We start from the raw sequence: 14,689 nt of genomic DNA, 5'->3' as shown, positions 1-14,689 counted from the left end.
TATTATGTCTAAATATAGAATGGTGGGTATGTAGGTCCATGTGGGCCAGCATTTGAGGCACTCTTAACCCGCAGATATCCTCTCTTTTTGTCCTTTACGCAAGGCAACATTTGTAGCCTGAGGTGCCACACACCCTTCACCAACAGCTCCGGCCCCAAAGCGCCACTGTCAGTGAGGTAGCGGAGGGGGTGGGGATGAAATTCTCCATCACGCCAAAGCCCATCCAAGCAGACCAATGCCAAAGCGCCGTGTGTGTACAAACAATTCAACTGAATCTGACTGGATGTATACTCAGGCCTTATCTGGGCAAAGCCAAATACTCTCTGAGCTATCAAAGGTAATGGATGAGTGATTGGAACTCTAAGTTTTTCGGGCAAATGCAAACACATCTATTACGCTCCACCACTTCAAGCTGTACAAATCAAAACCGGGGCAGCAAGAAGGAAAAATAAACTACACAGCATGTGACTGTTAGGAAACTTGGAAAAAACATCATTTTGCATATCGCACCGATCAGCCTGCAGGTCTAAAACTCTAACTCGGCCAACCCTGCAGCGATGCAACATCAGACACACTTAATGCAGGGAAAGATTTTTTTCTAAATACCTTTTAAAGGATTTGCAAGATAAGCCTGTCGGTCTCTCCTAGAAGGGGCCCCTAAAGGATCCTGGAATCGATGGATGGGAGAGGGATTTACTGTAGGGCAAAGAGGGGGAAAAATGTTATTTAATGCTTGCATGTGAGCAAAATAATGAAGCGGCGAGGATGTTCGCATATGCGCTCATCATTATCAGTGCTCCTAATCTGCCATTAAGCAATTCCATCAGCTACAGGGATCTAATATTCGCTGCAAAAAGAGCGTATTTATCATTTACTATGAATCAACTGCTATCAGATGTATTTACATAGTGAGGAAGGAGTGTAAAAACACTCTTGACCCCTCATGCAGAGAGAAGTAAGAAATATCAGTGGTAGAAAATATTCTGTACACAGGCACAGTGACTGAGCTAATTATTCAGGCCTCGCTACTACAGCATTTCCCATAATGCTTACCACTTATCATATAATGCACTAATCCAATAAGGATGTATGGCATCATCCAGATAAAGGAACAAAAAAACCAACCATGATCGTATTAAAGGGATCACACTGTTTAAGTTTAAAAATGCTCATCCAGATTAGCAGCTTACTGCATCCAAGGTCCAGGCTAAAACTGCACTTTGTCTTAAGTTATCATCTTGGACTAGTTTTAAATGAATTACATACTGTTTGCAGTTCTGCGCTATCAGCCACATTCATCATCCAAGATGGCGTCAGCTACCTTTAAATCCTGCAGTGTATAAATAATAAAGCTCGAGCGTAACCGTGTGTTACAGTCTACTGTTTCAGCTAGCATGGCTACAACTACTGGCCACCTATTAGCTTTAGATTCAGTGTTTTAGCACAACATTGTGTACAATGTCAGCAAGTGCGTTTTTGACATCTTTCTTACAGCCCTTCATTCTTTGCACCCATTAACATTAAAACCTGACAGTCTGTAACGGTTTTTTAGCCACAGCATGAAGTTAATGCTAGTTAGCTTAGCTAGCTACAGCAAAACTGATAAATACAAACTAGAATCAAGAAGCTAGCTTTGTTTATTGATATCTAAAATCAGCAATTTCAAGTGGTAAATCATACAGTGGTCAAGAGCAGAAGAACTGGAAAATATTTCATGCTAGCTCTCTAAGAAAATTCAGACTTTGCCTTCCCAAGATGCTAACACCCACAACAAAAACCTTCAAATGATGAAAAGCAGTGATTGTGGTCACCACACCCAAATTGGTGAAGCAAGGTTAGGACAAGTTTCTTAGAGAACAGGCCGTGCAACAACGTCTCTCCGCACACTGAGAACTCTTTTGGAGGTTGTTAAAAGGTGTAGCTTTCTCTCCGACCTCCGGAGAGAGCCCTCAGGAGAGGTTCTCTTGTAAAACGCTCCATCTTATTAATGGAAATAAATGCCGTTAGTGCCCCACCCCTCTTCCCCCACCCCCCCCCCCCCCCCCCCCACCACTCCAGCAGTAAGACGTGTCTATTCTTGGCTAAAGTCTCCTTCATTAACGTTATCTCAAATAGGCACCGAGTCTGATGGCTAGAGGAGGGACGGCAAGCGGCTAAGCTGCTTCATCCAATTTCATTATTCCATATGAGGCGGGGTATCAGTGTTAACTTTGCTATGTCAGCAAAGCACACGAGGCAGTTGTGCTGTTGTGTGGCTGAAGCATGACATAAGGCGAGAGGTGCCAGCGGCGCACGCTTTGCCAGCTGATCAGATGCTGACAAAGGCCATTCACGTGCTTGTGAGTTTTAATTTTCAAATGCACTCGAATGGCGAGCGAACACATTTCAAGGCTGACTTGCTGTATTTTGGACCGAGTTGGTAAAACAGCACAAAGCTTTTTTTGGAGCCTATATCCTAGCACCTTCTTCAGCTATTTTCTGCTTATGAAATATTTCCCTTTTCATAGCAGCAGCTACCGTGCTGTGAATACGCGCATGAAGCTGGAGGACAACAATAACAGTGTGTGTGCTTCAGGGAAGAGGAAGAGAGAGAGGGAGACAGAAACTGAAAGGAGAAGACATGAAAGAAAGGAAGAAAGGGAGAGGAGGGATGAAGAAAGCGTGAAACTGTGGACCGTCAAATGATCTGGCCTCTCTCCAGGCATGATGACTCAGGGATGATGGCACAGTTAGAGCTAATTAGGATCATAAACTGGAGAAATGTTTTGCCACCATGATGTGTGGGGTGCTTCCACACTATTGGCAGGACTTCGCATTAGATGTGAGAGCTAGTCTTGATGGCATGATAAAATAATAATAATAACAGCGATGACAAGACACAAAAAATCGACTGCCTTGAATCAAAAACGTGAAATTTTTAGGTGAGCGAATCTAGTTCAGAATTACCAGACTCGGTTTAGTGAAATGTAACCACACTACAGCTGTTTCTGTTTGACTTTGGCAGTCACGATGTAAGAACAAGCATGAAAAGTGCATTTTGGTTGACATTTGGAGTAAATCGAGTGCGTAATTTCGCTATTAGAAATGCAATTTTTTTGCATTTTACAGCTCTGTCTTCACACTAAAACCCTTCTATACAACGTCCAGCTGCCACAATCCAGATAAGATGAGAGGAGGTGATAAAAACAGCTTTCCATAAAACTGTGAAGGTTGTTAGAGATACCAGCTGCATGAAGAATACACCTCATCTACATGTTGTATTGGATGAAAAAGCTAATGTTAGTTACTGTTCCTCTAAAACCTTAAGTAGGAAAGATGAGATAGTATTCTTTATCTTAAATATCAATGCAACAAAAATGCTAAATATTTTTTAAAAACCAAATTATTACCATGTAAACAAGTAGAAAATTAAATATTTTTATATATATGTGGTTTTGGTTCCTGGCAAAGGTTTCATGATATAAATGAAACTGGTATCAGGATGATTTCAAAGGTAGGAAGGTCAATAAAATTTCCACCTTTTTCATTTTTCATTTTTTTTGTCTTGTTCTCAGCTGCAAACTCTACAAGGTCCATCTGAAGACAGAAAAATACGACCTGCCGTCATGTTAACAGCAAAGAAACGGAAACTGCCTGAAAGCAGAGACAGAAAACAAACGATCAAATGTTTAAAACGGTGACCCCTTTTTCATTCTGCATTATTGTACGATCTAAATGCGTTCGGTTTTTGGATTTCTGGTTAGGAAAAACAGGATGCTTAACGATATCGCGCTGTGCCTTGGGAAACCGTGGCAGCGTTTTGTCTTTAGTTTGCAGCCAAAATGAATATTGACTCAACACAAAAAAAACAAAACATTCAAAGCACACATACACACACACAGTGAAAAAAAAGATGTCTGAATTGTTCCTTTAAATTGTAATCCCTACTCTTACTGGATAAACAAATCACCAGCTTGTTGCTCCCAAAGCATCGCACATGTTCCCTTGTTAAAAGCTCTCTCATTGATCTAACGTGCATCTCAAAAGATACACAATAGTTACACTATTGCTCGGCTGTTGCTCACATCTGGCATCACCCCAACAGCAGCAGCAGCAACAACAACAACAAAAACTTGCTTGACAGTTGCTACGAGACATCCAAACTCTCTTTCACACAACAGGCTCTCTCATGTTGCGTTGTTTTGTGGACTGCAGACGCACACACACTGACGGGAAGCGATAATGCCGCCGACTTGCCGTGCCACATCTGTGTTTATGAAGACTGACAGCTCCCCGCGAACGGCGACATGTACCGGGCACACAGGCGACAAGAACACACACACACACGCGCGTGCATGCAAACAAATTAACACACACAGAGGCATCACTCTGGAGCGCAATTTCCATCAGAGCGGCACACGCGCATTAGTGGCATGCAGTGTAACCAGCTCTCAAATGTCTCCACCAAAGTAGTCATTGTTGTGAAAGCTCTTGTGGACAGGCTGATGGAGCGTAACACATGACTAACTCAATTAAACTGTGTTTTTGTTGTCATAGCAACAAGTGCAACAAGGTATTTGCAATGAGTAATACCCTTATCTTTCCAACTGTGGGAGTCATCAAACAACAGGCTAATTAACTTAAGTGTCACCTTCTGCATTTTTTAAATCTGCATCTGTGCTTTTGATACTTGTTCTGATTCATTCTCTCCGCAGCCTGACTGAGGCAGCTCTTGCACTCCGCGTGTTATTGAGACATTTCGCCATGAAATTTGTTTTCTGGCCCTGAACTTTAAGTACAATTTCTCACTGCCGAGCTCCAAAAAAGCCAAGAGGGACTATTACCAGATAATTACTAATTATGCTAATGTGCTAAAGTTGTGCTATTCCTTTTCCTTGGTCATTTTATCAGCTGTCCTCAAGAGACCACAATGAGTAGTAATAACCTTTTTTTCCCCAACCCCCTCCTCCGCCCACCAGCTAAACGCTCAGTCAGCTAGAGGACGCCGTGTCCTAAACCGCAGACTCCTCCGCTGCTACCCTTAATCAGGAAGTGCCTGTAAATTCGCAGAGCCATGCGTGCGCACACCGCGGAACACGGCGCCGCTTCCATCGGCACTGACCTTCATTAACCTCATAAATGCCAGCGGTGTTTCTGTTGCAGCTCTTAATGCGGTTATCAGCACAAACACAAACAAATGTGACAGAAGTGTTTCAGGAATAAAACTAGTGCTTTTCATCTCTCTTTCACACACACACACACACACACACACACACACACACACACACACACACACACTCCTCGTGCATATGGTACGACAACGTTTCCACATGCCCCTGGTACACTGCGCAGAAACACTTTGACACACACACACACACTGTGTGACATTGGGCTATCCCAACATGGAAACCAAGCACCAATAACTGCATTCCTCAACCAGAAACCTTCTCACTCCTGATGACAATGACCCTACACCAGGAAACTGGTGTGCATTCGCTCAGGTCCTCTCTGTGTTACCACAGTGTGAGTTTATTTATCAGTGGATTCTGCATGTGAATGTAGGCCAATGCAGAGACCATACTGCAACTGTTACAATGCATGTGTGCATGACGGGGACAGTTACGCTAACATTAAACAATGATCTGAATGAATACTGAATAAAACAACACTGTCATCGTCCTTAAAGGTCTCTCACACTTCACTGCAGACTCGGCATGCTTGGACCGCTTTCTCTATTCCAACTTAAATGTAATTATTTTTTTAGCCAGATTTACTATTGAGCATTATGACAGTTTTTTCTTTTTCTTCTATTATTACTCACATTGAGCTTTTTTATTTTTTATTCTCAAAGACAACATGAGCATCCTGGATTCTATTTAAAAGGAACCTTCAATTTATATATACTTGCTTTTTCTATAATTTATATGCTGCTTAAGAAAAGAAAAAACTTGCAGTTTTGTTATGGGTGGGGGTGGAAGGGGTGGGGCTTATTTGACAGATGTTGGTAGGGAGGTAAACGGGAAATGACGGTAGAAAAATGGACATGACATTCAACACGTGTCCGTGCAGCTGGAATTAGCGGCAAGATGTAAACAACGCATAAAAAAAGAAGAGTTGCAGAGAGTCTCCAAAGTATATGAAGTTCAAAGCCAAATCTGGAAGATTTGCAAGGTGTAAGAGGTTTAGCATGAACACAAGTCAACAAAAAAGCTGCAAGTGATCAGTCATAAGCAGTAAAGTTAACTTAACTTAAAGGACAGTGCAGCAAATAACAGCTACGAAGAATCGTGTTTCCTACAAAGCAATAAAGGCAAAACGGGTAAAGGTTCTATATCTAAGACAAACAACACTTACAGACAGGGGGCTAGTGTGGTTACGTAATTCAATTAAAGCAAAGGTTGTTTTGTGTGCGTTTTGTATGCCGTCTATGACTTTTCAAATACTGCTAACGCTTCTATCACAACTGTGAAAACACAGCTTGTTCTCTCCGACAGGCTGCAACACATCTTCTTTAATCTCAGAGCTATTTTGGTCATTCCGAAATACATTTCAATACAAGAATGTTTGGTTTTCTTCCAGTAGCATCAGTGACTAGCACTAGCAGGCAGTAATATTACTGGTCTGCACAGATACCTGGCTGATTAAACCAGTGCAGATGCAAAGTTCTTCAAATTTGTGAAATCGTAAAGGACAGTCTGTTCTGAGTCTGTGCCCCCTCTTCTTGACCTCTGCCCCTCAACTCAGCGGCGCCTCTATCACCACCGTTAGCGCTGAGAGGGAAGCGGGGTGATACGGTACAGCCAGGAATTCCACTCACTCTTCCCTCCCTCTGCTTGGCGAGATGTCAGATAGTGACAGAGGATCACTGGGTGGGTGGGAGAGTGGGGGGAGAGGGTGTTTTATGTTGATTGACCCAGCCGCCGAGTTAATGTTTACTTGCGCCTCTCCAGAACGGAGATGTTCAAATGTGTGTAAACCTTCGCATCCCTCCACCTCAACTTTCACCGCAGCCACGGCAACCCACACTCAACCCGTCTGTTGCCGTCGCCAGCTCACCAGGAAGGAGAGCGTAAGCAGTAATTGCTATATAAATTATGTTACACTCTGTGTTTTTCACATTTCCCCCCTCGGCGCTCTTGATGATACGCTGATATACTGTACTGAGAGTGCAGGGTGATAAGTGTGGCTGTAAAAAAAAATAATGTTGGCTAATAAATCTCGGCGGTGCTTATTTTTGTCTGTAAGAAAGGCACACTGTGGATAAAAGAGCAGGAATATGCTGCACATATGCCGCGGTTTAACAAGGTCATGTCGTACGGATGACTGACAGGCGGGAATCTACAGGCAGATTTGTCAAAAATCAGGGGAGTGCATCATTCACCCAGATGTGCACGACTGTATTTGTGCAACTGACGTCCCTTTAGGGACACAGAGCTCACGGCTGTGACTAATTAAGAGGCAGATCCTCTGTGTGTCCACGAGTCCATCTGAGGGGGATAACTCTGCTCACACTGTGCTTAAAGAACAGCAAAAACACCAAACAAAAAAACAGCGAGTGAGGTGTACATCTGCACAACACCGAGCTGACAGGAGTGCTGGAACCAGAACAATCTGAGGAGGCGGCGGCGGCTGTCAAACAGCAGCTGAAAAAGCAGCTGATGGATTCAGTAAGGTGTGTGATTTTTAGGAAATCTGAGCAGGAGCAGTGAGGGCCGCTTGCTAAAAAGATGTTAGCAAATACATCCCCAGGCTGTAATCTTCACTCTGTACTTATTTATCCTGCCCATCCAAAAGAAATGAGCAAACACACCCAAAAAAGAAAAACAAAAAAAGGAGTCTGGTGGAAAAAGAAATTAATCGAAGTTGCTGAATCTGCTTAGAACCTTTTGAATACATACGCAGGTCCATCTACAAATAATCTGCAGCCTTTTCAAGGGATTAAGCCACAAATGCCACCAAATAATCCCTCAGTGATTTATTTATTTATTTTCCTTAAAGTCTATACACATAATTGTGTGGAAATCTCAAGATGATGCTCGGCTGGCATTCGAGATGAAAGATGACGATGATCGGTTAAAAAAAAAAAGGAAGCTAGAACCCTTCAGTCTGAAACTGGGCTTTTATTTTGACAGTTTTATGAAACGTTTAAATGTGAATACAAGCGTCAAGACAGGGAGAGCAGAGGAGTCAGCGGCCATCAGCGCGTCCCGAAGCCACAGTTCATTTACAGCCGGCCCCTGAACTGGCCCCTAATGTCCCGTGTTATCAGAATGAATCAGCAGAGCTGATAAATTAGCTGCTCGGAAATACACGCAGCGAGGGCCTGTCAGCTAATGTGCGCGCGCGCGCTTGTGTGATACTCATATGCAATGCTTAATGTTGTGGAACCAATTCTGTCGTTTTCCATTATGTAAATACATTTGCCTCAGCACTATATTTTATGTATTGTCTCGCTTGTCTCAATTACTTGGGCTATTAAAAATCAAGAGGTTATGGAAATGAGATGCAGTTGTCTGTTTTGTAGTTTGATGACAAGTGCAAAGTGTTTATGAAAGCTCGTTATGCATTCAATTGCAGTCGGATACGTCAACGCGCTCCGAGCGTTCATCCATATTCCACAATGCAATGGGGTGGCACGTCAGTGTCTTCAAGCATAAACAACACAAACGGTCGTGTTATCATCTGTTATGCGTATAAATAAATAAAAATAAATATTGCTTAAATCTTCCTCCTCCTTTTTTATGAAGATGGCAGAAAAAGAGGAGGTGAACAAAAAGCAAAGAGTTTGCGGCCTGTGCCAGAGCAAACAAGTGCTCGGTGATTCAGTTCGGTGTTAATTAGCCAAACAAGAATACCTGAGGAAATAACCGGCGAGGTTTTTATTTTTCTTCTTCTAAAGAATCAAAGCATTCACTGACATATCAATAATAGCTCCTTTCTTGATCTTTCAAAATGTCACTTTGCAGCTCTTTTCCCTCTGTGAAGTGCAGCACGAAGGAAGTTGGGGTAAAATTACTCAGCAATCACGGATTAATTTTAACAGCGAGCAATGCTGCGTTTTCACTTGTGACCACTTTTTTTTCTTTTTTTAAAAAAGCAGGAATGCAAACTCTCAAAGTGAGAGGTGCTGAGGTGGAAATGTTTCATCAGCCAGAGTGCTGTGAATTGTATTATTTTTATTTATTTAATTTTTTTTGCATCATATACATAATATTTCACAAAGGTAAGAGTGTCACTGGCAGAGAGGATGCAGGGCATTTAAAACACACAAGGGATTTGTTTACCATGAACCCCGTCAGCATCCATTACAGCACGGCTGCAGGGACAGACGCTGAGCCTTAGGAAAAAAAAATCCTCACTGTTATTATGTTTCAGTCACTGGAAATCAGCATGCTTTTCTGTTTTCATTACACATATAATTGGCTGTTTTACAGTTTGTCTCCAATTGTTAATCCACTGATTTCTTCATTAAAAGCTCCGTAAAAGGAGGCTGAAAGCTTGGAATTAGAAACGGGCACAAATAAAAAATATCAAGACAAAAAAACAAAGAAATATTATTTTGAAGGGCCAGATAAAATAATTGTACGTCCCTGCTCCTTTTGTCTCCCTGTTGCAGGCCCATAACAGAGTCCTAAACTTGAGGCTTCTCTGTGTAGCAGCACAGCAGTGCAGTTTTAGCCTCTAATGGGTGAAAATTCTGTTTAGATGAGACAACAGAAAAAAAAGGAAAAGGACAAAAAAAAGTGAATTATTGGGATTCTGTTACAGGATTTTGCAGTGTTTTCCAGCGTGGAGGAGGATGCTCTTTAATTATGCTACATTTTGAATATTTAAACTTACTGACAAGAACTGATGTGGCAATCTAATTGAAATTATGGAAGAAATCAGTGAGGAAGTTAAACAGGATTCATGTGTATGCGCTGCTTAAAAAAACAAACAAATGAAGAAATCAGTGTTAAATATTGACAGCAGCCGTTCTGTCTACCGGAGAGCACGTTTAAAGCTCCATAAGAGCGAAATAATACTTTCATTCTCCGCTGTCCCGTTAGGTATAAGACACAACGAAGGCTCTGCGAGGACGACGCACGCAGCGGCAACTAAACTTTACACGAGAAAGGCGATTTAAAGCCGCCGTCTCCTCCTAAACAGAGATCACGTTTGTTTTGTTTTTTCTTCAGTCACATTTCAAATATGCACTATTATCCAGAGCCGCCGTTATCGGAGCAGGAGCAGCAGCGAGGTGCAGGCTCCACCGGGCTGCCGCCTGTGCGCTCCGATGCTCCGCCAAGGTGCGCACGACCTCTGGAGAGAAAAGCCAAAAAAAGAAAAAAAGAAAAAAGGAAACAAGTGGTCTAAAGTTTCTTTTCCGTTCTTTCTGTTTGCTTTTACCTTTTCTCTTGGATCGCCTCCTCCTCCTCCTTCTCAGCTTGCATTTCACCTGGCCGCCCTGAGCCCCCGACGCGCGGCTGTTGTTTCCAAGTACGGATGCCATCAGCGCAGACCTTTGGAGCGAGGCGCAGGGATAACTTGAACTCGGCGGCTCGATTCTCCTTTGTACTTGTCTGGCGTCAGCCTCCGTTGCTCTCTGATAGCGCTGCGTCCTCGGCTTTGACGAACACTCGGACTATATTTTCGGCTCTTCTTCTTCTTCTTTATTATCCCTTCAAACCAGGGAGAGGGGCTTCGCGTCTCGCTGTTCCTGTATCACCTCAGAAACTCCAGCTCGCCTCCAGCTCATAGAGGGACTGTGTTCGCAGCGCAGCGTGGCAGCTCTCAGCAGCACTGATCCCGGCTGCTTCGCTCCTCTCAGCCAGTTTTTGCCGCGCCTCTGCAGAAATTTTGGCATCAGCCACTTTGAATTCAATCATGCAGGACGCCTATCTATTTGCTGCCGAGCTTTCTAATTAGGGTCCAATCCTGGCTGTCTGGGAGGTGTGACATCACCAGCGACACCCACCAGCTCACACCCCTTCTTCACCCAGTGCTGTTTTAAAAACGTTTCGTCTCATTCCGCGCACTTTTTAACTTCCCTTTTTTTTTTTACATGGCAGGGGAACTGTGTTCTTCTCAGGGAGGGGAAGGGGTCAAAGGTCAGGCCCGGATAGGACGTTTACCATCATCAAAGTACCGAATGTGGTCTTCTGCTTCATATATTGCCTGCTGCACACCCAGTTACCACTAACTTGAGGCTCAAAGGAGAGACTGGGATGCAGAATGAGAGGAGTGCTTCTCCTTTCTCTCCTTGTACAGTTGTGTTTGTCTCATAGGATTTAGGATTTGCAATCTTCTTGTGGGATTAATGTTCTGAAATAAATTCCCTCTCTGTGGTCTGAAGTCACAGATGTCCATGGAGGAAGATTATTCTCAGACGCATTGCTCAGCTGTCTTTTCAAAGGCATCTTTAACAGACTTTTTCCCCCCCACTTAGGTCTTACGAAACGTATTTTATTCTGAAAATCCTGTTTTGACTTTTGCAGGTGACCTTCATCACACATGGCAAAAACTCTTAATGGTGTGTTGTATTCGTAAAGTTTGAAGATTGTGACATTTTGGCATTTTTGTGTGAAAGCGCGGTGTGAAGGCTTTCACAAAGCATTTGTGGTTTACCTAGCTGCAGGTAATTGTTTTATTCCCCCGGCCTCTGCAGCAGAAGGTCAGGTGTGCGTTGGGAGGAGGCGCTATGGTACTGCTGGACACATTCAGGAGCTTGGAATAAATGCAGGTTTGTTAAGCCCTAATCAAGAATGCATTAAGCTTGTACAGCTGTTTCTTTTTTCTTTTCTTTTTTGTACAGTTGGTGAATAAAGAAAAGAGAGTGATATTTAATACCTAACAAAACATGGCCTGCTGTTGCCTTGATTTTCCCCCCAAAAGACCCCCTTTACTTTCACAGGGCCCCAGCCGCTTTAGTTTTTATGGTAAGAAAAAGAAAAAGCAGTGCTTTCGCTGAAGAACCAGCATGACACGTTTGCTGATGTCAGATTGAAAAGTCACTTTGAGGCTTTGTTGTTGGGTGGAAACATTTCCTCCCAGCCTCAGGGGCAGGGAGAAAGAGAGAGAGAGAGAGAAAGAACGAGAGCGAGGGTGCCGGGGCCGTCCGCCAGGCTGCAGTCTGCCCTCAGGACGCCCACAAATATCCATGTAAATTGCAGTTTAAGAGAAATCAATATAAGTGACAAGTTGCCAATGCCACTATCTGGGGCAGTAATGAAGGTGTGCTGGCGGGGGGGCTGGAAAATACACAGATAACAGCAAACTGGCTGAGTGGGGTGGAGGTACAGGTTAGAGGAAAGTGTGTGTGCAAAGTCACACATGCACAGCAAGGTCAGTAAGTGATGGATGCAAAGAACCACTAACTAACCTGGTTATCTTTATGTTCAACAGTACCTATGGCTGTACTACCTCAGTGCTCTACAAACACTATATAGCAACATGTTTCTTTAACTGTAGTCTACTTGATTAGTGAGAATTGAGCCCGGTAGATTGTAAAAAAATAAAAACCGTTAAATATCAGTAACCATTACTTTTTAAAGGTTGTATCGATGACATAAATGTTAAAATGCAAGCAGCAATTTATCTGATTATTTATCTCCATTAATTGACTGTTATGTATCTATAAAACTGTTTACACTGTTCTATTGAAACACGCACGCACACACACACACACACACACACACACAAAAGAAGAACTGCACTTTCCCAGATATTCAGGAGAAATCTTAAAATAATTATATATTAAAGGTACAGGAAGTCCTTCTTTTAAGGGTATTTAATTTCCTACTCACCTTAAGCCTCGCCTCTTGAACTGAAGTCAGTCTCTAACACACAAAAACACACAAAAACATATTTATTTATTCTTAATATTGCAAGAATTACTTATTGTCAGTGACCTCTCCATCTCTGAATAGCTGACAGCAATCCAGCTAAAGAACCACAACAGTTGGTTATAAGCTAATATTATCTTACCTAATGTTGGGCTTGAGTGTCCTAAAAATGACACTTTCTCTTTGATAGGTTAATTAAATAGGTTAATTACATACTCATATGAGTTTAATCACCAAGTATCTGAGTTCAGCAATGTTAGATCCACTTTACAGTTTCACAAACAATGGCTAACAGAGGCTAACACTGGCAAAAACAGCAGCTAAAATGGTAAATGGCCTGTATTTATATAGCGCTTTACTAGTCCCTAAGGACCCCAAAGCGCTTTACATATCCAGTCATCCACCCATTCACACACACATTCACACACTGGTGATGGCAAGCTACATTGTAGCCACAGCCACCCTGGGGCGCACTGACAGAGGTGAGGCTGCCGCACACTGGCGCCACCGGGCCCTCTGACCAAAGGGGCTAACATAAACAAAAACTGCAGCTAACAGAGGCTAACATGAACAAAAACAGCAGCTAAAAGGGGCTAACATGAACAAAAACAGCAGCTAAAAGAGGCTAACATGAACAAAAACTGCAGCTAAAAGAGGCTAACATGAACAAAAACTGCAGCCAAAAGGGGCTAATATGAACAAAAACTGCAGCTAAAAGAGGCTAACATGAACAAAAACTACAGCTAAAAGGGGCTAACATGAACAAAAACAGCAGCTAAAAGAGGCTAACATGAACAAAAACAGCAGCTAAAAGAGGTTAACATGAACAAAAACAGCAGCTAAAAGAGGCTAACATGAACAAAAACTACAGCTAAAAGGGGCTAACATGAACAAAAACAGCAGCTAAAAGAGGTTAACATGAACAAAAACAGCAGCTAAAAGAGGCTAACATGAACAAAAACTACAGCTAAAAGGGGCTAACATGAACAAAAACAGCAGCTAAAAGAGGCTAACATGAACAAAAACAGCAGCTAACAGAGGCTAACATGAGCAAAAACATCAGCTAACTTTGATAACACTGCAACTAACAGTTGCTAACAGCAGCTTAAAAAGCCTAACAGTTCCTAATTTTGACAAGGCTATCCTTTAAAAATCACCTCAGTTTTGCTGTCGAACAGAAGTGTTCTTCACTGAGTTTTCAACTGGTATCAGAGTCCTTTCACAAAGATTTACAGCTTCGTTCAGAGCTAATAGGCGTGGAAACATACTTACAGCTGATGTTAACAGCGAACTGACAGCTTACACTCACTAAAGATGAATGGCGCCCAGAGTTGTTTGTTCTGCACTAGGCACTATAACTAGGATTATGCACTTGAATTGGGAGGGGTACACAGCTCAGTTGACTGCAATCTACAATCTACTGACATCTAGTCGTGAGATTTTACAGACTGTACCTTTTGCTTAAAAGTGAACGTAAAAGTAAAGCTAAATTTATAGTGTTATAAAACTAAAGCCACTAGCAAGAAATATTTGTTTCTGTCAGCTAAGCCATTAATTAATTTTAAACTTAAGTGGAAATATGCTGAGAACATGTTTAATTAATTACCTCAGATTTACTCATATCAATCTCAAGAGCTGGCCTAATAAGGTTTATAAAAACATTCTATGTAATAACTATAATTCACTCAAAGGGGCACTCACAATGGTTTTGAGATTAAACTTCCTCTCTTACACAATTTTTTAAAAGATGGGGGAAGTAGAGGAAGCTTAGATATCTTGATATTTATTTGGTAGACGAATAATCCAAAATACATTTCCCATAATGCATCTTAGATCACCCTCCATGCCTGGAGAACATCCAGTTTTTCTAAATGTTAATTTAGTTC

General features: G+C 42.2%; 1 protein-coding gene across 2 annotated transcripts in view; it reads right to left on the bottom strand.

Moving 5' to 3' along the window:
* The window catches only part of adarb2 (adenosine deaminase RNA specific B2 (inactive)), a 219,858-nt gene extending 209,042 nt beyond the window's left edge, over positions 1–10,816 (bottom strand). The window contains exons 1-2 of one of the 2 annotated variants that reach the window (XM_087845935.1): positions 10,369–10,816; positions 607–696 (exon numbers count right to left, since the gene is read on the bottom strand). In XM_087845935.1, the coding sequence (XP_087702061.1) occupies positions 607–696; positions 10,369–10,471 (193 nt within the window). In that variant the 5' untranslated portion in view covers positions 10,472–10,816. The remainder of the gene's footprint in view (positions 1–606; positions 697–10,368) is intronic. The other variant, XM_087845936.1, reaches the window with a different exon arrangement.
* Positions 10,817–14,689: the final 3,873 nt, after the last annotated feature.

This window comes from Neolamprologus brichardi, chromosome 9 (assembly GCF_056152115.1).
Source record: "Neolamprologus brichardi isolate AB-2024 chromosome 9, ASM5615211v1, whole genome shotgun sequence".
Taxonomy (NCBI): domain Eukaryota; kingdom Metazoa; phylum Chordata; class Actinopteri; order Cichliformes; family Cichlidae; genus Neolamprologus; species Neolamprologus brichardi.
Note: the sequence above shows the minus strand (reverse complement) of the source record. Positions and strands in the feature narration are given on the sequence as shown.